Source organism: Lepidochelys kempii, chromosome 8, assembly GCF_965140285.1.
Source record: "Lepidochelys kempii isolate rLepKem1 chromosome 8, rLepKem1.hap1, whole genome shotgun sequence".
NCBI lineage: Eukaryota > Metazoa > Chordata > Testudines > Cheloniidae > Lepidochelys > Lepidochelys kempii.
The window spans coordinates 377,599-405,559 of NC_136387.1; the positions used below are offsets into that span (position 1 = coordinate 377,599).

At 50.6% G+C, this 27,961-nt stretch overlaps 2 protein-coding genes across 10 annotated transcripts; one reads left to right on the forward strand and one right to left on the reverse strand.

The window, feature by feature from the left end:
• Positions 1-241: 241 nt before the first annotated feature.
• Positions 242-7,661, reverse strand: LOC140916422 (uncharacterized). The gene is made up of 7 exons (XM_078854157.1): positions 7,157-7,661; positions 6,599-6,683; positions 2,716-2,814; positions 2,533-2,637; positions 2,051-2,210; positions 1,203-1,322; positions 242-822 (listed from the first exon to the last, which is right to left on the reverse strand). The coding sequence occupies exons 1-7, from the start codon at positions 7,659-7,661 to the stop codon at positions 535-537; spliced, it is 1,362 nt and encodes a 453-aa protein (XP_078710283.1). The 3' UTR covers positions 242-534.
• On the forward strand, positions 7,000-27,572 carry CDC25C (cell division cycle 25C). Of its 9 annotated transcripts, none has more exons than XR_013636134.1 (16): positions 9,615-9,853; positions 10,795-10,886; positions 12,039-12,078; positions 15,288-15,321; positions 15,507-15,593; positions 15,919-15,996; positions 16,463-16,600; positions 17,055-17,138; positions 17,446-17,601; positions 18,448-18,549; positions 19,042-19,104; positions 19,531-19,629; positions 19,784-19,917; positions 20,042-20,153; positions 20,482-21,257; positions 22,895-27,572. XR_013636134.1 is itself a non-coding variant. In XM_073355049.2 (15 exons), exons 2-15 carry the CDS (start codon positions 10,880-10,882, stop codon positions 20,620-20,622), a joined length of 1,275 nt encoding a protein of 424 aa, XP_073211150.1. In that variant the 5' UTR covers positions 7,000-7,214; positions 10,795-10,879; the 3' UTR covers positions 20,623-22,252. The 9 variants fall into 9 exon arrangements, 7 of the variants coding, with proteins under 7 accessions (XP_073211150.1, XP_073211143.1, XP_073211145.1 ...); XR_013636135.1 differs by having other exon boundaries at positions 20,482-20,964; XM_073355049.2 differs by lacking the exons at positions 9,615-9,853; positions 22,895-27,572 and adding an exon at positions 7,000-7,214 and having other exon boundaries at positions 20,482-22,252.
• Positions 27,573-27,961: the final 389 nt, after the last annotated feature.

A 27,961-nucleotide genomic window follows, 5' to 3' on the forward strand; every position in this document is an offset into this window, starting at 1 on the left:
CCCCTCCCCCATAACCTCTCCTCTGGGCTGGGCCTGAAACAGCTGCCAAGAATTTCCCCTCCTCACTACTCAGTGCGCAGAGGGACATCCTTACTTAGCTTGTGGAGTGCCCACACTGCGGGAAGGGTCACAACTCCCCATTATTTGAGTCCTCATGAATTGCCAAAGCCTCCCTGAACCTGCCTGTGGTGAGCAGAGCCCCAGAGGCCTACGGACAGAAAAAGAACCCAGCCAGCAGCTATTATAGAGTCTTTGGGGAAATTTTATTGACCTCAGTTTCCATTTTTCCAACCCCTTCTATACAGCTTTCCCTTAAACACAGGAGACCAAACAGATTCCTGAAGGGAAGCAGAAAGAATTGGTCCTATGTGTGCTGACATTCACTGCAATGCCTGGGGTTACAGGTACTGAGATGACAGAAAGTTCTCTCTACAATGTTGGAGGTTGGGCTGTGGGAAGAGATACAAACCCAGCAGCTACCTCTCTGTTTGTGCATTGTGTAAGGGGTCTGATGCTCAGCTCCAAGCCTGAACATTAACACCAAGCCCCCTTTCTGTCCCAGGGGCAAGCTTCTGGATAATTCAATGTCCTCCATGAGCTCAGGAGATCCTTGCAGCTGGGCTTGTATGTAACTTGATGCCTGAGCTCTTCCCACACCTCAGAAATGACAGTGTTTGGGGCAACAAATGCGCTGGACTCTCCTTTTAGCTCCATCCAGGAGCAGTATGGGCAGGTGTGCACATTTCCTAGGAAGGGCAGCAAGTTTGAGTGGATCTGGGGCAGCCATGGAGATGAGCAGCCAGGAAATGACAGGCCAGCCAACTGTGAAAACAGGGCAGAAGACAAAGAAATAGGAAGGAAAGAAAACAAACCTGACGTGAGATGCATACACCCGCAATCCAAAGCATGACAGTGTCCCCCTGGAGAGGACGCTGAGCCCTGAGGATCCTTTCCCCGCTATTCTCCCCTTCCCCAGGACAATGACCAACAATACTTTCTGCATCAGAGTGGGTCCAGAGGAAGGCACAAGACTTCCAGACTGCACCTCACAGACAATACCCCCTCCTGACAAGCTGGTGATCACCCTGTGCCACATACTCCTGTGCTCGCAATGAACCATTAAATAGCATTCCCTACTGCTGCCCTAAGTCCCTGTCACCAGCAGGAACAGGAGAAAGCAAGCCCAATCAAAGCCCAAATACCTGGCCGCCTAGTAATTCTCCTGGCAGGTTTTCAAGAGGCCTCAGGGCACCAGGCCAGTCTTCTGAGAAGTCGCACAAAGAGTTTGTCTCCATCATTCCTGAGAGAGTCACCATCTCCTGCCTTGCAAACAAACAGCAATTTAAATCACACTGACCCAGTCAGTGAAAAGGAGCAGCAGGTAACTGGGTGCACCAGTCATCACATGAACGAGTGCTGTCATCCCACTCCATGGTTCAAACCTAGGAGAAATCATCAGGCCCTTCATCCCCTTGTGTCCAGACTGGGAGGGGTATGCATGACTCCTCTCCAGGGAGCACTGGTGGAAGAGATAGGAGATACTGGACCTAGTCCTTGCTCTCTCATCAAACCCAGCAATTGGAGTCCCAGTCCCCTGGGCTTTTCTCCCCAATGCCCACCATGCAGCTGGGGAAGAGGGCAACGCAGGCACACATCACATACAACACAGAGAAGCATTTTCCAGAACACTGGGGAATTTATACTATATTCACCACTGGGACATTTGAGCACCTGGTAGGATTTGCTTGCATCAATCCCTCCCTTCTATGGTATAAGGCGCCTGATACCTACCTCTCCGTATCAGAGTATCAAGCTTCACAGGCTCCCAGGCATGTTAACATACCATTCACTCCAGCTACCTGCTGCCTAGGGCAGCTCAGTGTAATGGCCACTATATCCAGAGAGATCCTAGGAAGCGCTGGGAAGGACACCCACTGATTTGGGGGATCCTCCACATTTCATGTTGCTAGGCTTCTGCCACTTCCTCCTCCCAGAAGAGTTTCTCCCCTACAAGACTCTAGAGGAGCCACGGGCAACTGGAAGACACTTTCCTTGGAAGTCCTTGTCCACACAGGAGAGGATGCTGGGTGGGCGGGTCCCAGGCATGCAATGCCCGTCTCCACAGCTTGACTTGCATGTCCCAGGACCGGCGGCTATATTTCTTGTACTTATTTGGAGTTTGGGGGTGAATCCCTGGCTGCCGAGCGGCCCTGGGAATGAAGCATAACATTTATCAGTGACCAGGTGCTTCCGTTAAACATTCCTCACCCCAGCATCAAGACCACCCTAACCCAGCAGGAGCAAACACTAATAGGTCCCCAATAGGATGTAGGAAGCATGCTCCAAAGGCTCCTGAATATGCCAAGTTTCTGGGACTTTTGGAAGGAGGCAGGGACAGGAAGTTGCCTTTAGGCAGGATCAAAAGGAAGGAAGTCACTTTACATCAGTTTCAAGTATCTCTTCAGTTGGTGGGGGAATCTGAACCAGCAGGCTTATATGGGAAGTGGAGGTGAAAGCCAGGGACCACCTCACTTGGGGACCTGTTGTCGGAAGTGCTGGTAGCCAACAGTATTCTTCCCATAGTCTATCTGCTTCTGTCTCCTCTGCAGGATGGTATCGTCTGTCTCAGTGTCAGATCTGGTGAAGAGAAAAAGTTTAGTACTAGACACACAGAAGTCAGCCCTGGACAAGGCACATGGTCAGCATCCAACACACCTCAGTCCTGAGCTGGCTCCTCTTGCTAGGCCTGGCCTTGTGCCAATTCCCACGCTGACAGTCTTAACTTCAGGGGAGAAGGGCTTTGATGACAAGGGCCTGTCCCAAGGAAAAGAAAGTTCATTGCACGATAAACTTGCTTGTGTCACAGCCAGGTGTGACCCACTGCATCCAGACTGTTTGGTCCTGGGAAGCAGAACTAAAGCTGCATTGCCCAGTTATCATAAAGGTACAGAGGATCCAGCTCAGCTTCTGGGACAGTTTATTCCTTTGAAACTCAGAACTGAAGCATTAAGACCTGTCAGCCCTCTCCTGAGAGGGCAACAGGATTACTCCAGGCCAGCTCTGGGGTCCGTTGATGGAAGCCCAGGATGCATGATCAAGGCAGCCAGTCATATTCTAAGATTGTGTGTATTGCAGTGGTACTCTCAGTCCCCCATTCAGAATCAGAGCCCCATTGTGCTGCATGTTATACAGACACAGAGAGACAGTCCTTGCCCCAGAGTTTACAAAGGAGGGGGAAGGAAAACAGTCAAATAGATACAAATATATATCTACAACACAAAAATGCAGATGTATATATCTTTAGAAAAGTCAAATAGCCAACTGCCAATTAAGCTAAACCTTCATTAACTGGCAGGTTTCTATACTGTAACAAGTATCAGCGGCTGATCTATACACTCCTCCTATCAGGCCAAGGACATAAGAACAAGTCAAGGGGTGTCATCCCATCCCCAAATACCCATTGCCATCAGCAGGGATCCCTTCAGCCTCATCTACAAAAGAGAAAATGGTGACTCAGGAAAATGCTTGAATGTAACACCTTCTTCCGATCTTATTTTCTGTTTATCTTTTAGACTAAGCTTCTTCGTGTGGGGGACTTTATGTTTTATACAGGGTCAAGAAGGGTCAGTGCTTAGTTAATAGGATGACATCTTAACTGTCAGATTAAAAATATAGGACAACTAAGCAATGTGACATAACTAAATCTATAGCCCCACATCTTACCATAGCTTCACATACTCTCTCAGGACTGCTGAGTGTCTACAAGGCCACTGGGAGATTAAACCCAAGAGTTCCACTCTGCAACAGCAACATTTCTACTGGGATATGTAGTGCCACTTTCCACAGAGCAACAATGGGAATTCTGGGCAAGGAAGGAGACTGGGAGAAGAGGGGTATCCGAGTCAGCGAACCAGGTCGTGCTGGTGAGGGAATGGCACTATATGCGAAAGAGAGCATAGAATCAATGAAGTAAAAATCTTAAATGAACCAAACTGTACCACAGAATCTCTATGGGTAGTAATTCCATGCTCTGATAAGAAGAAAATAGCAGTAGGGATATATTACCAACCACCTGACCAGGATGATGATAGTGACTGAAATGCTCAGGGAGATTAGAGAGGCTATTAAAATAAAAAACTCAATAATAATGGGGCATTTCAACTATCCCCACATTGACTGGATACATGTTACTTCAGGACGGGATGCAGAGATAAAGTTTCTTGACACCGTAAATGACCGCTTCTTGGAGCAGCTAGTCCTGGAACCCACAAGGAGAAGCAATTCTTGATTTACTCCTAAGTGGAGCACAGGATCTGGTCCAAGAGGTGACTATAGCTGGACTGCTTGGTAATAGTGAGCATAATATAATTAAATTTAACATCCCTCTGGTGGGAAAACACCATAGCAGCCCAACACCGTAGCATTTAATTTCAGAAAAGGAGGACTACACGAAAATGAGGAGGTTAGTTAAACAGAAATTAAAAGGTACAGCGCCAAAAGTGAAATCCCTGCAAGCTGCATGGAAACTTTTTAGAGACACCATAATAGAGGCTCAACTTAAATGTGTATCCCAAATTAAAAAACAAAGTAAGAGAACCAAAAAAGTGCCACTGTGGCTAAACAAAGCAAAAGAAGCAGTGAGAGGCAAAAAGTCATCCTTTAAAAAGTGGAACTTAAATCCTAGTGAGGAAAATAGAAAGGAACATAAACTCTAGCAAATGAAGTGTAAAAATATAATTAGGAAGGCCAAAAAAGTATTTGAATAACAGCTAGCCAAAGACTCAAAAGTAATAGCAAAAAAATTTTTGAACACATCAGAAGCAGGAAGCCTGCTAAACACCCAGTAGGCCAACTGGATGATCAAGATGGAGTGGAAAATACAATAAGCAGGTATAAATATACAGCGCATGAAAAGATGAAAGTTGCCTTACCAAGTGGGGGGTCAGTGCTAACGAGGCCAATTCAATTACGGTGGATGTGGCCCATTCCCAACAGTTGACAAGAAGGGGTGAATATCAACAGAGGGGAAATTAATTATAAATTAAATAATATTTAAAAGGTATTATTAATCATTTCCTCTCTGTTGATATTCACCCCTTCTTGTCAACTGCTGGGAATGGGCCACATCCACCTTGATTGAATTTATTTATACATGTTTACTGTATTTTCCACTCCATGCATCTGATGAAGTGGGTTATAGCCCACAAAAGCTTATGCCCAAATAAATTTGTTAGTCTCCAAAGTGCCACAAGGACTCCTCGTTGTTTTAACTGATACAGACTAACATAGCTACCCCTCTGAAACCTGGTTAAAAGATAGGAAACAAAGGGTAGGATAAATGGTCAGTTTTCAGAATGGAGAGGGGTGAATAGTGGTGAAGAGTTACAAAGGGAACTCACAAAAATGGGTGACTGGGCAACAAAATAGCAGATGAAATTCAGTGTTGATAAATGCAAAGTAATGGACATTGAAAAACATAATCCCAATTATACATATAAAATGCTGTGGTCTAAATTGGCTGTTACCACTCAAGAAAGATGTTGGAGTGATAGTGGATAGTTCTCTGAAAACATCCACTCAATGTGCAGCAGCAGTCAAAAAAGCAAACAGAATGCTGGAAATCATTAAGAAAGAAATAGATGGTAAGACAGAAAAGATCATACTGCCTCTATATAAATCCATGGTACCCCTACATCTTGTATATTGCGTGCAGATGTGGTCGCCCCATCTCAAAAAGATATATTGGAATTAGGAAAAGTACAGAGAAGGGCAACAAAAATGATTAGGGGGATGGAGTGGTCCACATGACAAGAGATTAATAAAACTGGGACTATTCAGCTTGGAAAAGAGATGATGAAGGAGGGATGTGATCGAGGTCTATAAAATCACGACTGGTGTGGAGAAAGTAAATAAGGAAGTATTATTTACTCTTTGTCATAACATAAGGAGTAGGGGTCACCAAATGAAATTAAGAGATAGCAGGTTTAAAAACAAAAAAAAGGAAGTATTTTTTCACACAACACACAGTCAACCTGCGGAACTTCTTCCCAAAGGATGTTATAAAGCCCAAGACTATAACAGGGTTCAAAAAAGAACTAGATAAGTTTATGGAGGATAGGTGCATCAATGGGTATTAGACAGGATGGGAAGGATGGTGTCCCGATCCTCTGTCTGCCAGAAGCTGGGAATTGGCTACAGGATGGATGAAGGATGAATGATTATCTGTTCTGTTCATTCCCTCTAGGGTGCCTGGCATTGGCTGCTGTCGGAAGACAGGATACTGGGTTAGATGGACCTTTGGTCTGACCCAATATGGCTGTTCTTATGCCCCCGGCCATCCAACTCACTCTTGGTGTGTTCCAGCACAAATTGCTCATTCTTCCTCCCATGCGCTCACTACATTAAACATCATGCTCTCCCTTGAAACCACAGTAATAATCCTAAATAGAGACATTTGTCACCACCAGCTCCCTTTTCTCTTTGGGATCCTTGCCCCATTAATTATATGCTTTTTATCTCTAAGGCCAGAGTCAAATGTCTGTTAACTATGTATAATCTAGACAGAAAGCTTCTGCATATCATGTGCGTTTCCACCCACCTGTCTCTCTCACATAAAGACGCTGTTCCAGAGGCAGGCTCCTCACATCCCACAACAAGAGGGTCATGAAACAGAGAACTGTATGCCAGTTATGGAAGAAAATCAATTCTCCACCCTAGACAGAGCTTACAACCCTTCCCTACAAAGCAGCTAGCTCAGGGACCCATCCTACCCTTGGCCCACAGAAAACACCTACTTCTGCAGCCAGTGCCTGCACGGGACAGAATTCTCTTTCCTAAATTGCGCCAGCTAAAAACGGAGCTTCCAAGAAGGGTTCCACCCCAAGGGGGAGCAGCCAAAGGGCTCCGGGTGACAAGCGCCTCCAAATTAGTTTGCCGGAGCCTAAAGGGGGCCGTCAGCCAAGCGAGACGGGGGCTAAAGAGCACCGCCAACAGGCAGGAATGCAAACAAGGCGTCAGGCCGGCCCTGTTCCTGCCCCTCTTGACCCTGCCTGAAGCCCCGGAGCCACCGACAGGGAGCAGGGCCGCCTCGATCACCGAGGTTCAGGCGCGTTCGCTGTTCACGGGCATTTAGCGCCTCGCAGCCCCCGCCACGAACCAGCACCGGCCGGCGAGCCGGGCCCCGCTCCACAGCGCGCAGCGGGGGCGTCTGCCAGGTTCGCAGAGTGCACCGCCCGCACTCCGGCACAGCGCGGGGCCCGCGGGGGGGGGGCCGCCGGGGCGGGCAGCCGGGGATGGGGGGGTCCCGCCGGGGGGCGCCGGGGATGGGGGGGGTCCCGCCGGGGCGGGCAGCCGGGGCTGCCGGGGGGGCGCCGGGGCCGGGCTGCCGGGGGGTCCCGCCGGGGGGCGCCGGGGCCGGGCTGCCGGGGGGTCCCGCCGGGGGGCGCCGGGGCCGGGCTGCCGGGGGGTCCCGCCGGGGGGCGCCGGGGCGGGCAGCCGGGGCCGGGCTGCCGGGGGGTCCCGCCGGGGATGGGGGGGTCCCGCCGGGGGGCGCCGGGGCGGGCAGCCGGGGATGGGGGGGTCCCGCCGGGGATGGGGGGGTCCCGCCGGGGGGCGCCGGGGATGGGGGGGTCCCGCCGGGGCGGGCAGCCGGGGCCGGGCATGGGGGGGGTCCCGCCGGGGATGGGGGGGTCCCGCCGGGGGGCGCCGGGGCGGGCAGCCGGGGATGGGGGAGTCCCGCCGGGGGGCGCCGGGGCGGGCAGCCGGGGATGGGGGAGTCCCGCCGGGGGGCGCCGGGGCGGGCAGCCGGGGATGGGGGGGGTCCCGCCGGGGATGGGGGGGTCCCGCCGGGTCCCGCCGGGGGGCGCCGGGGATGGGGGGGTCCCGCCGGGGCGGGCAGCCGGGGCCGGGCATGGGGGGGGTCCCGCCGGGGATGGGGGGGTCCCGCCGGGGGGCGCCGGGGCGGGCAGCCGGGGATGGGGGAGTCCCGCCGGGGGGCGCCGGGGCGGGCAGCCGGGGCCGGGGGGGTCCCGCCGGGGGGCGCCGGGGCGGGCAGCCGGGGCCGGGGGGGTCCCGCCGGGGGGCGCCGGGGCGGGCAGCCGGGGCCGGGGGGGTCCCGCCGGGGGGCGCCGGGGCGGGCAGCCGGGGCCGGGGGGGTCCCGCCGGGGGGCGCCGGGGCGGGCAGCCGGGGATGGGGGGGGGCGCCGCCCGTCAGCGGCTGGAGAAAACCCGTCTCCGACCGAGCGCAGCCCCGCCGAGGAGTCCCCGGGGCAGACACCGGCCCGTCTCCACCGGCCCGGGGCTGTCCCCGCCGCCCGGGGCCGCCCGGCTCCCCGCGGAGCGAGCGACGGGCTCCGGGGGCGGCTGCGCGGGAACAGGGCGGCGCGGGCCCGGGCGCGGGATCGGCCCAGGTCACCCCCGGGACACCTGCGGGCCAGCGGCTCCCGGCCACCCAGCGCGCGGGGCGCGGGCAGCATGAGCACCGGCGTGCGCGTGCGCAGTAACACGTCACCAGGCTAGGCTTTGCCTGTCGAACGGGGGGGACTCCCCCGCACTAATAATTACAGACCGCGCCCCCATGAATCACGTGCCCTCGGGGCGGTGATTGGCTTCACGGAGCCAATAAGCGCTAGATGTGGGCGGAACCCCTTCCATCCGTCCAATATCAAGAGCAAACGTCCCGTCCACCATTCTCTCCCCCAATAGGTTCTCACTTCGTTTGAGTCGCGCGGACATTACCCAATCAGAGAGCGGCTGTGTGTTTGGTCCCGTCCCCCGGTCACCCTGATTGGCTACAGTCGGCAACAATCTCTGTGATTGGCTGGGATCCGGCGGCAGGTTTAAGTTCCCCCTGTTCTATTTTCATTCAAGTCTGCGGACCCGGGGACTGGGGCGAGACCGGAGCAGCGATCGGCGCGGGGCGGTGCGGGGCGCGGCCGGGGTCGGGGCGCGGGGCAATGGGCGCGGGGGCGGCACCGCCGGCTGGGGGGACCCGGGGACTGGGGCGAGACCGGAGCAGCGATCGGCGCGGGGCGGTGCGGGGCGCGGCCGGGGGCGGGGCGGGGGCGGGCGCGGGGCGGCACCGCCGGCTGGGGGGACCCGGGGACTGGGGCGAGACCGGAGCAGCGATCGGTGCGGGGCGCGGCCGGGGGCGGTGCGGGGGCGGGCGCGGGGCGGCACCGCCGGCTGGGGGGACCCGGGGACTGGGGCGAGACCGGAGCAGCGATCGGCGCGGGGCGGTGCGGGGCGCGGCCGGGGGCGGGGCGGGGGCGGGCGCGGGGCGGCACCGCCGGCTGGGGGGACCCGGGGACTGGGGCGAGACCGGAGCAGCGATCGGCGCGGGGCGGTGCGGGGCGCGGCCGGGGGCGGTGCGGGGGCGGGCGCGGGGCGGCACCGCCGGCTGGGGGGACCCGGGGACTGGGGCGAGACCGGAGCAGCGATGGGCGCGCCGTGGGGCGGGGCGGGGCGCGGCCGGGGGCGGGGCAATGGGCGCGGGGCGGCACCGCCGGCTGGGGGGACCCGGGGACTGGCCGCGGCTCTGGCTCCGGCGTGAGCCTGTCCCGGGCGGGGCGTGACCCGAGGGCGCCCGGATGCCCTGGGCTCGGGCCGCGGGCGGTTGCCGCGGGTGACCCGGCTTGTGTGCTCCCAGGTGGCGGTCCCGTGGCGCCATGGCCGGGAATCTCTCCCCCGCGGGACCCGGCGGCGCCCGCTCGCGTCTCGGCTTCCGAGCCCGCTGCAGGATGGTGCTGAACTCGCTGCGGGCTACGGAGGTCTCCCTGCCCTTCACCCCGGAGCCGCCCCGCACCCCGGTCACCGACCTCGCTCGGGGCTTTAGGAACCTCAGCACCGTGGCTGGGTAAATCCCGCCTCGCCGCCGCGGGCGCTGGGGCCGCGCGGGGAGAATCCCCGGCCTGGCCGCTGGGATGCGCAACAGACCCAGGGACCAGTGCGGTGCCGGGGGACGGGCTCGGCCTCCGCCCCGACGGGACCGAAGTCTGCCATGCGCCCGCCCTGCCGGCGAGCGCAGAGCCGGGCCGTGCACAGGCTCCGCTTGGTGCTTTGCTGAATTCCGCGGGCGTTTCGTCCGCCTGCCGCTCAGGCTGCCCAGCAGGCAGAGACCGAATCGTGCTTCTGATCTCCCCAGAGCAGGGCGAGGGGCAGTAGTGCAAGTCGCATTGGGAAAGAAGCTGGGGGGTAAGAGAGTCTCTTTGCTCAGCTTGAGTCAGGATGTGCACACCCACTAGAGCTCCTACTACAGGGATTGGGTCAGCAGTTTGCTCTTGATGCCTGTGGGGAGGGTTGATAAATTCAGGCCTAAATTTAGGATTTTCTTGCTGTTTAGTGTTTGCATCATTGTGTTGAAAACCACTTTAGTCTAAAGGTTGTGATGTCTGCAAGGCCTGCTCAAAAGGAACCAAAAGGACTATAAAACTCTCTGTCCTAGTACTGGTTCCTGCAAGAAACTCTGGGAGGGCTTCTCATTTTAAAAAAAAAAAGTCTCTTGGTGTGAATAGCATGGCCACTAAACCTGTCTGGAGCCCGAGGAGCCATCCCAGGCTGAAAGGATCCATCTTTTTATAAAGGCACCCTCAAGGCCTCCCAAAATGGCTCACAAAACTCAGGCTCTGATAGGGCTGGGGAAGGTAAAGTGGGTGCATGATGCAGAAAAGAGTCCTGACGGAGATCCTGCTGTTGGATCCAGTGCAGTCTCATACCTTGATGTCTACATGCTGATTTACAAAAATGTCACAATTTCCCCCATCCCCTAATACTTTGGATTTTGATGTGTTGTTGCAGGGACACGCCAAAGTGCTGTCTAGATCTGTCTGATCTCAGCAGTGGTGAGGAGACGCCCACCTTCAATTTCACCCATTCCCCAGACATGGCTGGTAAGAGCTGACTGGCTGGGACAAAATTGAGCCTTAGCCCTAGTTTTATTGCTTGCTATTACGCTGGTGGCAAGACCCAAAAGAACATCTTTGGTAACAGCTAGTACTGTCAGCCAGCTCGGCTCCTTCCCATTATTATTGTTGTTTGTTATTTGTTTTGTATTGCAAGAATGCCTACCTAGGGGTCCCAATCAAGGACCAGTACCTCATTTTGCTATGTGGTATTAAATAAGTAATAAGAGAGTTCCTGAGAACTCTCTCGTTATGGGATTATGAAAAGATGCAACAGGTGGATTAAACAGATAGACGGGTTGTGGGTAGATGAAGACAAGTAAAACAAGCACATTTTGCATAGTATAGGCAGTAGCTGCAGCTCACCTGACTGGCTATTTCCAACCGTCAGTGTTTGTAATTGTTAATAATGGTGCCAAGACTCTCAGAATCCTCAGCTCCAGCTGTACACCCCTTCAATATGAGACAGTCCAAAACGAGCCCAGCTTCCACAAGGACTAGACTTCACAGACTAGCCAGGTGGAAAGGACTCTTCCATCCTTATAGTGAAAAGATTGGCTGTTGTAGCTATTCTCTTAGCATGCTCCCTTGAACTGGTCTCTAACGGCTGTTGCCAATGCATGGAAAGCATCGGCACATGGGATAATTTGTCTTTACCGTTTACATAAATCTAGGGATGCTGTAGCAACACATCAGCAATATTAGTGGCGCACATCCCCCGTCTCACGCTGCCTTAAAAGTGAAGGTTACAAATATTGTCTTCCTTGAACAAGTTAAATCAGCAGCAAATGCTGCTTTACTAGTTTTGTGAATCTCAAAATCTTCAAGTTTGTCTCATCCATCCCTTGGGACTGTGCAGTACTGAGCCCTGCCATATAATTTCTAAAATTTTTTCCACTGTAGTTTGAAATGTCTCCAGTTACTTCCTGGAAACCATTCCACAGCCTGGGTCTCCTCACTAGGAGGTGTTCCTGATATTCCGCCTACCATTATCCGTTTCTGTCTAATCTCCCATCTTGGGTAGTCATAGCATGTTGGCCACAGGAGACTCTTGATGCCTTTTCTTCATTTACCATAATTGCTCCTAGTTTATGCTCCATGCTCATGCCCACTGTGTTTTGCTGATTTATCTCTCTTCAGCTGTAGGTCGAGTGGACTCATCAGGACCTCCGCATGGGCTGTAAGTTCTGTATATCAGGGCTCTTCTATGAGCACCCATCACCACAGTATTTGTAGTTCCTGTTAATGAGCCAGATCAGATGAAGAATGATATGCTCTGAAATGGCAATACATACCAGGCTTGGGCTGAGGAAGAGATTTTCCCTCAAAAGTAGCAGGGATCTTTCCTGTTCTGCCCAGATAGTCGTCTTATCTTTGTAAAATGTGAGTGACTCATGGCTGGAAGATACTGTGCAGTTAAGCAAGGAGTCTTAATATTTAGGTTCTAGATGGAGTGTGCCATGTGCCATGTCATACAAACCTTTCCTTTCCAGCTGCTGAGTCTTTGCACTCCTTCTCCTTTTGAGCTCTATTTAATCATAACCACCATTCATTTACAGAGAGGGTCAGTAATAATATGGACTCCTTCACCTCCAATCAGCTGTTCAGATCTGGCTACCGTTAGTAGTAACCAAAAGTAGTTTCTATTCTGTGGCTCTGGTTTTCATGTGAATGAGCATTGTGTGTTTTTTAAACCAACTCAGCCCAGTTCCTAATTCAGAGGTTTTCATATCACAAAAAAAACACCGCTTTGTCAGCAGGCTCAATGGACAGACCAAGGACTAAATGGGCCACAGTAATTGAATTCCCTTTGATGGGATCCTTCCAAAATATGATTGAGGCGTGCGAGAGGGTGAAGTGAAGTTCTGTGCTGCAGCTGCCCATACAGTACCTTCTTCTGTGGCTAGACTGCTTCAGTCTCCAGCATGGTCAGGCAGGCACCATTTCTGTTATGTATCTGCATTGCAGTGCTCACATGCGAAAAGAGAAGCAAAGTCAAGTCAAAAAGATCTCTGAGTAAATCTGAAGGCCTGTTTTAATAATTAGGCTATAAATTTACTCTTAATTGTTAGCTCAACTGTAATAAGTATATATATGTTCATAATATGTGACTAACCTATAACAACAAATGTTAATGGGACAAGATACAAAAGGGAGACAGAAAAACTGAATTAGTCTAAACAAAAAGGTAACTTTGATATAACTCAAGGACTATGTTAAAATCATGCTTGGTAAACTGATGATGTGGAACCAGAAAGTAAGTAACCAAAATTGGTATGTCAGAAACTAGCCCTAACTAGTGGACTAAATAATAAACATTCATTACTGAAAACAATTTGACCTACTTTCATTAACATCTGTTATGGCAGGTAACATCTTAGAACTTTCATATACTTTTTAGAGTTGGTAAAGTTGTAGGGCCAGTTATTACAACAGCTATTTTACCCACCATTCCCTTTAAGGGTCCTTAAAGAAAGAGATTTGGGGAAGAAAATAAGAAAGAACAGAGGGAAGAACAAATGGAAGCGAACTTTGCCATCATGGCTGTCACCCCCACCATCTCCTGGGTTTCTGAGCCTCTGTTACCCTAACCGTGAGCAATGTCCTGACCAGACTGAGCCAGACAACATCGCCACCCATAGCAGCTCCAGCTGAATCCCAACAACCAACTGAGATGAAACGAGACTGGATTTAAACTGGAGCTGCTGCTGTCATTAATCTCCACTAACTTCTTTTCTTTTCCCCAAAGGGACAGTTTAGGACTTTAACAGAAGTAGCAACAACAACAGCTCCAGCTCATCTCAACTAACTTTTTCATTCTTACCAAAGAAGACAGTAATTATCATAGGCCTGAACGGGACTGCGAGAGGTTATCTAGTCTAATCCCCTGCACTCATGGCAGGACTAAGTATTATCTAGTTCATCTTTGATACCATCAAATAGACTGTCACACAAGGGTGTTTTTCCTTCTATAACTCCCTATAGCTAACAGGAAAGGGAACAAGGGATGTTCAAATGAAAGCCTTACTTAATACCTTACATTTGAAATGGCTTAACTGCTTTCCTTCTTTTCTGCATCTTTAATAAAAGATTAAAAAGGATTTTTAATTATATGTCTGCCACGGTACTAAGCAGGCTGTGGTCTCTGTATACCAAACCCCAGACCTTGTTTAATAGAGTTTAATGTTGGACAGTGACTGGGTTATGTTAACAACTTCAGCTCATATTCCATCTAAATTAGTACAACAGGTCACTGGTCTCTCCTCCTTCAAATCCTTCCTCAAGAACCACTTCTGCTGAGACCCTGCACAAGATCACTGACCAATGACAGCAAAACTAGCTAGGCTGAGTGCAGTTTGTAAAATTAACAGGATGACTGTGCAGCCTCCAGCCCCAGGGCTAGAGTTGGATCGGATCCCATCCCCCCAGCACATGCACACCGTCCTCTGTCTGGCACACTTGCTTGGCAAGCCCTGTTTCAGATTAGACTGTGAGCTCTTTGGGGCAGTACCAGCGCAGTGATGCCTAAGCAGGGCCTTTGGGCACTACTGCAATACACAAGAGAACAATCTTTGAAGTTTGTTCAGCGTTTCCTAGATGGGAGCTTATTGCTTCCCTGCCCTGCCCACCCATGCAGGGGGCATTCCAGACCAGGTGGTGCATGTGGCTAGGCTGCTGTCAGAAATGGCTGTTTTCTCTCATACACAATCATCAACGTATTCTTCTCACGAGGCAGCCTCCTGCTGATCATAGACAGCCTGCAGGTTCTTGCCTAGAGCGGCTCCCTGCATTGTCTTTAACTGGCTGCATGTAGTACATATGTTTTCTGGTTTCAGTCCTGCCTGAGCCTGGTCAGGTGGAGTTTGGGCCTGAAGGCCTTTGAAGGGGACAATTCAGTCTCTTCTGGGCCTACTGACAAAGCAGTGTTTTTTTGTGATGTGGAAAATTGGTTTTTAGGGTCATCATGGGAGCACCAGTTGCATTGGGTGTGGTATTATTTCTTACTCAGTTTTACATAAGAATCTGGAAATATGAGAGAGACAGTTTGCAGCTGGCCAGCCATGTCCTGTTCAGCATAAATAGGAGGGATGAACTGTAAAATGAGGGGCAGGATCCCTGAGTCCTAATCTCAGCTCTGCCAGTGACTCACCATGTGGTCTGGGGCGAGATTCTGTTTCTCTGAGACTTAGTGTCCCTTCCATAAAATAGGATAATCATCCTGTCCTGCCTGCTGAGTGTCACCAAGGTGCTGTGTTAGTGCTGAGCATTGTCATTCGGCATAAGTTCTGCAGGGACATACTGAAGTGGGTGGGTCCCCCCTGAGGATGTGCAGGCTGGAGAGCAGAGCAGGACCCAGGACACCCTGACAGGCTGTTTTTCTCCCTGCAGAGAGGCACCGAGACGGAATGTAATATCTTTCCTGGTAAGTGACTGCTCTTCGCTGGGAGACAGGTTATTTTTTTACCGGGAGGAGTTGGGGCACCTGAGCAGGCCCAGAAAATGCTGTGGGCTGGTGTAAGGAGGCTAGATGCAGTGGGACACTGACTGCAGGTTTTGGGGCTCATGCTTACTATTGACCCAGTGAGCGATCCCTTCTGTGCACTGTAGCCCCAGGTATTATGCAGCACACCGAGTTCCCCAGGCTCCATGCATCGAGAGGGCAATGAGACAGACAGCTCCCTGAACAAGGAAAATGTAAGTACCTGCTGGATGGGGTCGGGAGGGCTGCACAGGATTTTTCTGGAAGTGGTGACAGATGGGAGCACATGTCAGCAGCTCCGCAGCTCTGTAGCACAGAATCCTTACCAAGCACTGAATATGGAAAGGGGTAATCCTGTAGGATCCCCAAATTGCCTTTCCTCTTTCCCCACTAACTGCGGTACTGAATCTACTCCTAACCAAGATCCAGTGCCTGTTTAATGCTGGGGGAGGTTTGAAACTGTCGTAGGCTCTTGACCCTGGAGGTAGCAGATGTGGCCAGCTTTCAGCCAAAGGCCCCTTCCCCTTTCTCTTTTTTCAGGAGGGTGTCTGCTTTAAGTGTCCAGGGTGGCAAATGCCTAGGTCCCTGCTGTTTCGAAAGAGAGCAACAGCTCAGCTGGTGAGTTAATGCTTCAGGCTTCTCAGTATCCAATGACCTAACACCATAAGTGTGGAGAGGATAATGCCAATGATAGCCAGAGCGGGATGGGGATGGGTCCTCCTCTGAAATTTGGAGGAGGGGAGCAGGCTGGGTCAGATCTCCCTTTTCTGATGGGAGGCACTGTCTGTGCCTTGTCTGAAGTCTTGTGTCCTGTGGAGAGCAGGAATCAGAGAGGTCACAGGTTTGTGTATTGGTCTGACACTGGGGGCAGTCAGGGAAGTCTGCTCTGCAACAGCTCTAGGCAGTACTCTCTGGGATTCGTTAACAGACTGACCATATGGAGTCTGGTTCTCCACCATCAGGAATTACTGTCCGTGAGTGGCACTGGAAAGCATTGCAGAGCAGGTCTGGGATCTACAGTGCAGCTTTCCTGGGTGGGAGCAAGGCACTGTTGCAGGACTCTAACTCCATCTCCCCCCGTCAGGATGCAGGGGGCTTGGAGGAGTGTGAGGTGAAAGATCTGGGTAGCCCAATTGCTGCAGTGGCCCTGCATCCACGCAGAATGGCAGAGAACTTGGACAGCTTTGAAGAGCTCTTCCCCAGTGAACAAGAAGACCTGGAGGTGAGAAGAGCCAGGCATAGTCATCATCTGCCCTGCATGTACTCCACTGTGTGCTTCATGGAGCAGTTCACAGGCTGGGGAAGTAGACACTGCAGAGTCTATCCTGGACTGGACTGACAGGCTACCGAGAGCCAGCAGGTGTTTGGGAGCATTCTGGATGTTTCTAGGGACCTGGGCAGCTTTGGTAGTGTTTAGCTGGACAAAGTATTGGCAACCTGAGTTCCACTGGGAGAAGATGCAAAGCTCAGCTCTCCCCTTCCACAGCTGGAGGAGTGGAGCTATCTGGGATGTGGTGAGCAGCCCTCCTGGACGCTAGCAGATCCCTAGCAGTGTGTCCTCTCTCCATCACTGGGCACAGCAGCACATAGTTACAGGTTACTCTTGGTCACTGGATACCTGACAGTGATTTCAGGTGAGTTGTGCTTGTGGTTAATGCTGTTTCTCTGCCCCCCAGAAACCAGTGGCTGGGAACCTGTCCTCCAGCATGGCTGTCCTGCTCTCTGGACCCCTCCTCACACAGGACATCAATGTCAGTGAAGTGAGTGAGCTTACCTACTAATACATCATTAAATCAGACCCGCCCATGTGTCTGGGCAAAGCTTGTATCCTGCAGGGCAAAAATCCTTCTTGTACTGGGGGGGTGCTGATAGGGCTGGCATTGCTCACTATCCACTTATTGCCATTCTAGGAGGAGCTGCTCTGCTTCCAGCTCCAAAGGGGCTTTACAGAGATGGGCCTCTGCAACCCAGGCTTCCAGGCAGGGAGCATTGCTCCGAAAGTGTTGAGCTGGGGAGATGGCGCCCCCTTGTGACTTGCCTGTTCTTCCCCTCTTCTCTGTTTCCAAGCAGGTCTCCATCAACAGAAGTCGCCTGTACCGCTCACCATCCATGCCAGAGAAGTTGGACAGACCGGTGCTGAAGCGAATAGTGAGATGCCAGGACAATGAAACTCCAGTCAAGGTGAAACTGAGACGCAGCCCTGTCTATGAGGAGCTGGAGCGGGTAAGGGAGCCAGACCTGGGAATCATTAGGAAAGGGATAGATAATAGGGCAGAAAATACCATGTTGCCTCTTTATAAATTCCACACCTTGAATAATGTGTGCGGATGTGATTGCCCCATCTCAAAAAGATCTGTTGGAACTGGAAAAGGTTCAGAAAAGGGCAACAAAAATGATTAGGGGGATGGAACAGCTTCCATATGAAGAGAAATTAATAAGACTGGGACTTTTGAGCTTGGAAAAGGGATGACTGCGGGGGGATATGATAGAGGTCTATAAAATCATGACTGGTGTGGAGAAAGTAAATAAGGAAGTGTTATTTACCCCTTCTCATAACACAAGAACTAGGGGGTCACCAAATGAAATAAATAGGCAGCACGTTTAAAACAAACAAAAGGAAGTATTTCTTCACACAACGCACAGTCTCCACACTGTGGAACTCTTTGCCAGAGGATGTTGTGAAGATCAAGACTATAACAGGGTTCAGGGAGGATAGGTCCATCAATGGCTACTAGCCAGGATGGGCAGGGATGGTGTCCCCAGCCTCTGTTTGCCAGAAACCGGGAATGGGCGATAGGGGATGGATCACTTGATGATTACTTGTCCTGTTCTTTCCCCCTGGGGCACCTGGCACTGGCCACTGTCGGCAGACAGGACACGGGGCTAGATGGAGCTTTGGTCTGACCCCGTCTGGCCGCTCTTATGCCAGGGACTTTGGAGGGGGTAGTCTAGCCTTTTCTTTGGGGAAACTGTAGGGCGGGTGTTGCCCAGCCCACATGGGCAGAGCCTCACAGTAGAGCAGGGACTGGTTGGCTTGTGTATTGCTAATAGCTGCCTGGTTGGTTGCAGGGTGCAACTCTGAAGAAGACGGCCTCACTCTCAGACATGGAAATTGTCAAAGTTCTCGATCAGGACTATGGCTTCCGACAGCTCATCGGGGACTTCTCTAAGGTCTGTGTCTCTTCCAGCCACCTGTGCCCTGAGCGGTCTCCCAGCTCTCAGAAGGGGTATGCCTTGACATGGGAGAAGGAGCCACCTAATGTTGATATGCAGAGCTGGTTATTTTCCTTGCTGCACAGCAGTGAGATGAGAATCCTAAGCTGTAACCCCTAGAGACACTCCTAGGGAGCTGGTTTGGTTTCTACATGTTAAACAATCTTTGATTCAAAATCAAATCCCGATGCCCCCAGGGAGGTGGCAGGTAAGTCAAGGATCGGAGAGCAATACCTCCCAGCAAACACAGGAATCCTGTGCTCAAAGAAACAGTTATGGATTTAATCAGAGGATGGAGAATGTGGGTGGGAGGAGTGGATGGGGGGTGAAGATACCAGGAGAGTCACCACAGTACCTTTTGGGTGGAAACCAGTCTGAGTTTGAGAATCTAGAGGAGCAAGGGCCTTGCAGCTATTACGATTCTGAGCTGGACTGAGAATGTCTCTCTAGGTGTATGCGCTGCCGACAGTGACAGGAAGACAACAGGACCTGAGATACGTCACCCCGGAGACTGTGAGCAGTGGCCTCCCCCTGTGTCTGTAACTGTGTCCTTTCCCACCCCAAGTATGCCTGTGCCCCTAGCTCTGCCTCTCCCTCCCCTCCAACATCCTTGTGCACCACTCCTGAGAGCTGCTTGGTGAGGGCTGTTTGACCTGCCTGTTGAAGCTGCTGCTTGTGAATCCTGGTTCAAGTCTTGACTGCATGAATGTGGAGAAAAACTCCTTAATCCAGCCTTCAAAGCTTGTTCACACTAGAGCATAACTCGACACACCCTATTCCAGCCACAAACATCACTTGAATGTTCTCTGGTATTTGGACTGAGTGAGACCTGCTGCACACAGCCTGTGCCTCTTGCTGGCCTGGCAAGAGCAGCGGTTCTGTCTCAGAAGGGGAAGTTGTATAGCTGGAAGCTGCCCCTCATTGTTCAATCCTTTACAGGTGGCTGCTCTTCTCTTTGGGGAATTCCAAAGCTTGATTGAGACATTCTACATCATCGACTGTCGCTACCCCTATGAGTATCTGGGGGGGCACATAAAGGTGAGGGAACTGGGGAGGGTCTGAAGTAGGGGGTGGAACTGGGCAGGGGCACCAGGTGTCTGTGATGAGCCACACCTGGCTGTCGATATCCCCATTTGTGGCTGAGAATCGATCTTTCTTTCTCCATGACCCTGTCCCCTTTTCTGCACTGCAGGGGGCTCTGAACTTTCACAGGCAGGAAGATGTCTTTGAGTTCTTGCTGAAGAAGCCTCTGTTCCCGTCCACCCCACAGAAACGCATTGTCCTTGTGTTCCACTGTGAATTCTCCTCGGAACGGGGCCCCAGGATGTGAGTGCAGGCCCGGTCTGGTCAGAGCTGGGAAGAGGCAGTGGCTAGCAGGGGGTGGGTGCTCCTGGCTGAAATAAGTCTTGGTGCTGCCTGTTGCACTCAGCTCCACGTGTCGCTTTTGAAGGTGCCGCTATCTGAGGGAGGAAGATCGAGCCATGAATGAGTACCCGGCACTGCACTATCCCGAGCTCTACATCCTGAAGGGAGGCTACAAGGAGTTCTTCCCTGAGTACATGGTAATGGCAGGGCATCCAACTGGTGGGGATAAGGATCCTCAGACTTCCTGAGATGGAGCTGACTTGCCTCAAGGCCACAGCAAGTCAGAAAAGTCGGTGTTAGCAGTGGGATTAGAACTGAGTTCCTGGTCCCATTGCTGTGCTTGGACTACTAGACTGTGCCCCACTGCCCACTAGTAGGTGTTGGTTACCAGTGAGGTGAAACCAAAGAAACAATGCCATACCACTGAGAATACAGCAGCCCCAGCTCCCACCATTCGAATTGTCTAGATGGGCTGGCTAGGGTTCCCTTGCTCTAGTTGGATAATGACTTCCCTTCTCTTCTCAGGAGCTATGTGAACCCCAGGACTACTGTCCAATGCACCACCAGGACTACAAGGCAGAGTTGCTGAAATTCCGTACCAAGAGCAAGTTGTGGGCTGGAGACCGGAGGAGACGCAACCAAATCGCTCGCCTCATGAAGTTGTGAAGGCAAAGGCAGCAGCCTTGAGTGGGCACTGCTTGGAAGGGCTCTGCCTTGAACAGCAACGGCCTTTTTTCTCTTGGAAATGTGTCACTTGGTGACAGTCAGAGGCTGGAAAGTGGGAACCTGCTTTGTCCACAGCCATTTCAGATGCTAACGAATGCTACAGGAAGGCTGGTTAAAAAGGTCTTGATTCTTGATGCTGTATCTCAGAAAGACTGTGGCTGAGCATGAACCGGGTGGACCCAGCAGTCCTTAAGGAAACGGGGCCTCCTTCACATGGAAGGCACAGAGTGGGCCAGGTTCTAGGCTGCCTCTCAATGTTGTGCCCAGCCATTGCAGAGCAAGGTATGTCACAGCCTGAGCTTTGACTCCTTTTTCCATCTCCTGCTTCTAGCAGGAACCTCCGTGTTTCTCTTCACTGTTACTCTAGGTTTTGCATTTAATTGTCTCTTTTTAGTGACAGAATAAACAGATACCAAAGTGCTTGATTTGAACAGCTCTCCCTGTCCCTCCAGCCTGGTGACTCCCACCCATCTGTGCCATTAGGATATTATGAAAACATCTTGTGGCAGAAGCCCTTGGGTGACTAAACAGATGCCAAATTCTGGCCTGTGATTGGCTGAGAAGTCCTGTGATGTGTAAGCCTCTATTTTATGCCTCTAAAAGGTTAAAACTGAAGGCTGGAACAATGTTAACCAGTCAGATGACATCTCTTCTGCATCCTTATTATCCTTATACAGTCAGTTAAGGAATTGATGAACAGCAGCTAATCAAATCACATGTGCAAACCTTTGCTTCCTCCTTGGCTCACTAGGATTTTGACTTCTACCATTATCTCCATTTAGAATGTTGGGGAAAAGACAAGTTTGAAATTCCCACCTATAAAGAGGGGGAGTTAACCATTTATATGGATGAGGAGAACATCCCGTTAAGAGGAATATGAATCCTGCTTCAAGGCACAAAGTTAGGAATAAACTTCCTTGGGGGCAGGTTATTCCAAAATTGTCCATTGTGGGGTTTTTTGCACCTTCCCCTGAAGCTTCTGGCGGGGCACTCTCTGACAGGAGCCTGGGCTAGATGAAGCCCCGGGCTAGAAATCCTTATGTGGCCCAGTTATATTTTGCATGAACATTGAGAATGTATATAATAAAACAGGCTGTCTTGTCCTTGAGGTAAACAATGACCCAGGCAAATAAATACTTATGCTAATTGAAACACAATTATTCTCCATACAGTAGAGGAGTGTGTACTGCTTTACAGCCAAGTAAGAGATGGTCCCAGCTCCAAAGAGCCTGCAGTGTAGATTAGAAAAGGCATGATATAGAGGAGATGGCATTGGCCTAAGGGTGGGGACGGTGTGTTGTGCTATTTTTCTGTGTTAGAATTTTGAATTTACCTACTATGAGAAAATGTTACAATTTGTTTGCTATTCACATTGTCAGTAGCTTCTACCTTGTTCCTTCTGCTCCCAAAAAGCAGTAGCTCTAGGGCCCACAAAGAGCAGGAAAGATTCGGTGAGTTCACATTTACTTCTTTCAATCTATCCCAGCCAATCTGGGAGCAACAGAAAGTCCAAAGATCTTCCTTTGGCTCTGAGGTACGCAAACTTTCTTTCTGCACAGCCTTTAGAACTAAGAACAATTATAGGAATAAACTCTTGTAGTGTCCTGACTCTGAGCACAGCTCCACATCTGAGTTTGCTTGGAAGGAAGAGATGTTTAGCCTATCCCATGCTGTCTTACAAGGCCAGCTTCTTAAGCTGTCTGTAAAGCCTAATGGGATACTGCATAAGAAAGGTCAGGGGGAGCAGGGCTGGGGAGCACAAAGCTGCTGCTAGGTGAAACAGTTCCACTTGATGGCACTGCTGCAACACAGTTAAGGTGAAGAGATGAAGATGTCTCCATGTCCGCTGGACTCTCTAGGCATATCTGATATCTGGGAATCGGGTGTCAACACCAGTACCTATGCTCTATGAAACAGTGCAGGAGGGGAAGCGCAGAGAATGGGGCATCCCTACGGTTTGTGTGAATTCTCCAGGGGGCAATCTTGCCCTTGTTTCCAGGGGCTGGATACAAGGGACTCTTCCCTCCACAGGGTAATCCACTGGCCAGCACAGCAGCGTTATACCATATCCTTCAGACTCACCAAGAAGAGCCAGTACCAGGTTCCTGTGGTGTCTCTGACCCTCCTCACCCTGATGCCTTCCTGTGAATGTTTCCTCCTAGTGATTGGGCATTTGGGACTGAGTTGTGGTTTGGCTTTTTTTCTTTTCCAGGTTTCATCTCCCATTCTGTAGTAAGCTGGCTCCCTGGGATGAGAGAGCAAAGTGCATACGGCCATGCTATGAGGCCATGCTCCCCCTACACACTGCTGCTTCTGCAGGAGCTTGTGGCAAACACCTCTGAAATTGGACTCTTTCAGTACATTGCATCCAACTGAACCTGTTCTCTTTATTCACCTGGCTGACGCTCCAAGGTGTCCCCAGGTGCAGAGTTCATCTTGTCATCTATGGATCCAGGAACTGCAGGCGTCTCTTAGGAAGAATGAGTTACCTGTAGAATGAGCTTACATAAATCGCTTCACTAGCTTCCCCTCTCAGGGTCACAGAGCTTGGGGTCCAGTCTGAGTGTGAGCATCTACACAGTGATTTTTGAGCCCCCTGAGCCTGAGTTAGCTGACTCAGCCCAGACGTGCTTTTTCTCCTTGTGCAGACGTAGCCTAAATGTGCTGAGGGTACTCAGTACATATAATTAAACTAATGCTTGAAAGGTTGGTTGAAATATACTCTGCTGGGAGGAATGGGGGCTGATGTCAGTAAGAAGATAAAGCAAAGGAATAAGAATTTCCAAAAACCCTGCTGCCAGGGAATTAATTTGGAGGATGCTGCCTCTGTGGACACAGCAGCTCTGTGTTGTGGTTCAAAGTCCTGCTGTGGGGGAGAGGCCTATACCTCAGTCTCTCCTGGTAGAGTCACGGCGGCACCTGATCCTGCTGATAAGGAGCAAAGCAAACACCAGCCCTGGCGCTGCTGCCTTGCCACGTGCCCATCTTTATTACTGGAGCCCTGCACAGATACAAAATTTGTATCCACATCTGCTCCGTGATCTGCAAAAATGATCTGTGAAAGTAAAGCAGATATCTGCAGATTTGCAGAGCTTTAGATATAAAATTTGGATCCGCATCCATCTACGATCCGCAAAAATGGTCCACAGATATCTGCAGATTTGCAGGACTCTATTTATTACAATCAAAAAGGGCAAATGTACAAGTCTGGCTGAAATAAAAATGCTGCTATAGCCAATGGGAAGCTGCATCCTCTGTCGGGAGGAGGAGAAAGGATTAACCAGCAGCATCTGTTCCTGTAGTTTGTCTCTGGCTCATGGCTTGAGGTAGATTCCCAGGCCAGAAGGGACCCTTGTAATCATCTGATTGGACCTTCAGTATAAAACAGGCCACAGAACATCCCCAAAATAATTGCTGGAGCAGATTTTAGAAAAACATCCAATCTTGATATAAAACTGGGCAGTAATGGAGAATCCACCAAGGTAAATTGTTCCAGTGGTTAACTACTCTCAGGGTTAAAAATGTATGCATTACTTCCAGCCATTGGATCGTGTTAGCCCTCTCTCTGCTAGATTGAAGACTCCATTATTAAACAGTTGTTCCCCACGTAGATACTTACATACTGTAATCAACCTTTTCTTTGTTAGACTCAAAAGAGTTCAATCTATTTAGCCTAGCACTGGGCATGTTGTCTTATTCTTTAATCAGTGGCTTTTTTTCTGAACCCTTTCCAATTTATCAACATCTTTCTTGAATTGGGGACACTAGCACTGGACACAGTATTCCAGCAGTGGTCATACCAGTGCCAAATATAGAAGTAAAATAACTTCTGTACCCCTACTCAAGATTCCCCTGTTTATGCATCCCAGGATTGCATTAGCTCTTTTGGCCATAGTGTCACATTAGGAGCTCATGTTCAGCATCAGAATTTCTGCCAAATCAAGGGGGGAAATAATTTAAAACGTTTTGTCACTTATATTTTTCTTAAATCAGAATCCACCCAGCCACCCTGCAGGAGCAGTAAAAGCTTGTTTTCTTCTCCAGAGTTTCCTGCCTATTATCTCATGTGCAATGTAGCACACCAGGCATCTGAACAGCTGCTGGCCCTGAGGGATTGGAGCATCTGTTTGGGTCTCTCTTACCATGAACATGAGCACAGCACTACACATTCATTTGAGTTTTACCTCAGGCAAAGAAAGGGAGAGTAGCTGCTCTGCCAGAGCACCAATCACAAATACACCTCTGGGCAAAACAATGTCCCAAAAGCCAAAGGACTTGTGTTTTTAATAAAATATCTTGCCATCAAAGTCCTGTAGAATTTTGTTGTTAAAACTAAATTGACTCTGAAGTCTCTTTTTTTTTTTTATGTTCCTGTTTTTCATGCTGACAAAATCTAACCTGACAACACAGGAACTCATAGCTGTCAGCTCCTGGAGAAAGACTGGGGAAGCCCCTTTCTGAGCCTCCCTTCTGGTCACCCAAACAGGCTGCCCCAGAATCCACGCAGTCACACAGGCATGTACTTGCCAAAGCCAGTAACCAGTTTCTTTGGGAGTAACTGAGGACCATCTGTTTCCCTCTTTGTTTAGGATGGAGTCTAGTCTGGTGGTTGTGACAGGCTGAGATTTTGACCCAAGTGGGTCAGGAGTCTGAATTTCTGTTATTGACACTCCTGCCATCGAATCAAACAGGCCAAAATGGGAACAAGCAGAAGGGAAAAATCTAAGGCAGGACTGGCCCACTGCCAGCAGTGCAGAAGAGAAAGGGAAAAGGGCCTGCTGATTTGAAGGGAGGGTCCATGAACCTTCTGTGGCAGGAACAGCCAGGGCTCTTTAGGGTAGTTGTACCAATGTCAGGAAATGGTGGAGCTGGTGTTTGGTTTCCTTGAATGTTGACACTAACTTATGCTGGGCTGTTTACTTTAGGTTAATATGTCTGTCCTGTACAGGTGCTAATAGGTGTGGTTAGTGCATTGTGTCTGTTCCTGTCATGAGAGGGCTGTGATGCTGTAAATATTAACCCTAGCAGAGGAGTGTGTGCACAGCCTTTCTCTAGTCTGCCTCCTGTTGTCCTCAGGGCAAGTCTACACTACAGTGCTACATTGATGCAGTTGTGCTGCTGTAGCATGTCTGGTGAAGATGTGCTATGCCAAGGGGAGAGCGCTCTCCCATCAACATAATTACTCCACCTCAGCAACATAGCACTGGTGTGACAGCACGAAACTTGCGTCACTTGGGGGGAGGGGAGGCTTTTTCACACCCCTGCGTGATGTAAGTTAGATCGATTTAAGTGGTACTGTAGACCTGCCAGTTAGTGCTTGTGATTAACTTGCCCAGGCTCAGCTGTCGGATCCTCTCTGCACCCTCTGCTCACTAAAGAACAGAGGCTCCGCTGCACAGAGTGGCAGGAGCTGGTTTCCACTCCAAACAGGATTGCATGTGATCAGAGCCTCTGAACTGCAGCAAACCCCCACTGCGCTATAGTCTTCAGACACTGAGAACATTAAATAAAACAAGCTACAGCTAAGTAACCTTCAGACTATGCTGCAAACAAATCATTTGAAAATAAGGCCCCAGCCCCACCTTTCACTCTTCAGGGCCCAAGTTATGGTGTGTAGGCAACAGCCTAATTTTAAAATAATAATTTTGTTTAAATGAACAAGGGAAATAGCTTAAAAGACATCAAACAAATTATCCATCTAAGGGGCCACAGCAGGCCCTCTCAGGGAAGGCTTCTGGAAGTAACAAAACCCTTATTTAGGTCAGCTGGGCCAGATGTTAGATTGAAGGAGGTATAACTGAAAATAGGCATGAATTCTGCTGGAGCCCAATCCTTCCCTCATACACGGGATAAACCAAGCATGTGATACATGCTCACAGGAGTGTTTAAAGGCCTTAAGTGAAAACACAGCTGGGCATGTTAGAAGTGACTGGGAATCAGGCTTCCTGGTTTTTATTCCCAACTCTATCATCAGAGACTCATAGTGTAATGGTGGGCCAGTGATTTCTCTGTTCCCCAGTTTAGCCATTTGTAAAATGAAGATAATATTGACCTCACAGTGGTGTTGTGAGGCTAAATTAACTATATGTAATCTATTTTGAGGCTCCCTTGCTGCGTGGGGTTATGGACATGCAGAGTTAGTTCTATACAAAGTGGACTGAAGAAGACATTAGCCTCTCTCTCCTGAGATCTGGCTGGCAGCTGGCTAAACTCCTTTAGAAAAAGATGCTGGAGGTGTTATTCATTGATGGCTATGTGGAGAACAAGACACCTTTTTAGCAGAGGCCAGCAGCTTTGGAAAGTCCTTTTCAGGAGCTAGGTGCTAGTATTTCCCATGAGGGACTCTTGCCTTCTAATCTGAGCTGCAAAGGACATGAATATCCAGAATCACATAAAAAAACAAAAATGACTGAGACCAACCTGGTTACAGAGAGCATGTAGGTGTGAGCAGGCAGTGGGTGGCTTAGCAGTGGTTGTGCAGCCTTCTGCATGCAGGGGGCTGAAATGCAGTCCCTACGATTCATAAACACTTTGTTTTCTTTGGCTGGTGCTTCTCAGTAGTAAGAACCAAAGCCTCACAACTTCTCCAAGGGGCAAACAACTATAAAATACAAGCCACAAGCCTGCTGCCATGGTGAGAGACGTGCTGTGGCTCTGGCTCTTGGCTCAGAAAAAGAGGGAGAGAATCTGGTTGGGGAGGAGTTAGAAGCTGGGGGAATTGGCTTGCTTTATTGGTCAAGGAAGAGGAAGTCCTATTCACATGGGACTCTGGGGTGTAGCAGAAGGTGAGGTGGTTGAACTGTGCAGCTGCTCCCTGTTCTGTGCCAGGAGCAGGTGTTTATATTACCCCAACACTGTTTTGCAGCAGTTTTCCCTAGCTCTGTGGGGGGGGGGGGGCATCACACAAGTAGGATTATGCAGAAGAGATACTTTCAAGGAGAGAGTTACTGGAGAGTAACCTCTCTCAGCTATTTAGGGACCGGGATGAGGCAGAACGATGGGTTTGTGGTTATGGGTGTGGAGTGAGACTCTGGAACTGCGTTCAATTCCTGGCCCTGCCATAAACTGCCTCTGTGACTTTGGGCAAGTCCCTTTGTGTCTCTCTCTACAATAGGAATAATAGCACTGCTCTGCCTCAGAACGGGTTTAGTACATTAATATTATAAGGCATTCAGATCTTACAGTGATAAGGAATGAGCCCTGCTACATGGGGTGCTGATAGGACAGTTCAGAGATGTAATCCACCAACGTGGCTGGGAAAGAAAGGTCCCGCTCAGAA

What these genes read in the sequence shown, in the direction of transcription:
- CDC25C (XM_073355042.2), top strand. Translation starts at nt 9,666, where the DNA reads ATGGCCGGGAATCTCTCCCCCGCGGGACCCGGCGGCGCCCGCTCGCGT. An exon ending in AGGACATCAATGTCAGTGAA is followed by an intron (nt 17,139 to 17,445) that starts GTGAGTGAGCTT and finishes TCTGTTTCCAAG; the next exon opens with CAGGTCTCCATCAACAGAAG. An exon ending in AGTTCTTCCCTGAGTACATG is followed by an intron (nt 20,154 to 20,481) that starts GTAATGGCAGGG and finishes TTCTCTTCTCAG; the next exon opens with GAGCTATGTGAACCCCAGGA.
- LOC140916422 (XM_078854157.1), bottom strand. Translation starts at nt 7,661, where the DNA reads ATGCCCGGCCCCGGCTGCCCGCCCCGGCGGGACCCCCCCATCCCCGGC. An exon ending in CGGCTCGCCGGCCGGTGCTG is followed by an intron (nt 6,684 to 7,156) that starts GTTCGTGGCGGG and finishes TTCCATAACTGG; the next exon opens with CATACAGTTCTCTGTTTCAT. An exon ending in TCTTTATGTGAGAGAGACAG is followed by an intron (nt 2,815 to 6,598) that starts GTGGGTGGAAAC and finishes TCCTTGGGACAG; the next exon opens with GCCCTTGTCATCAAAGCCCT.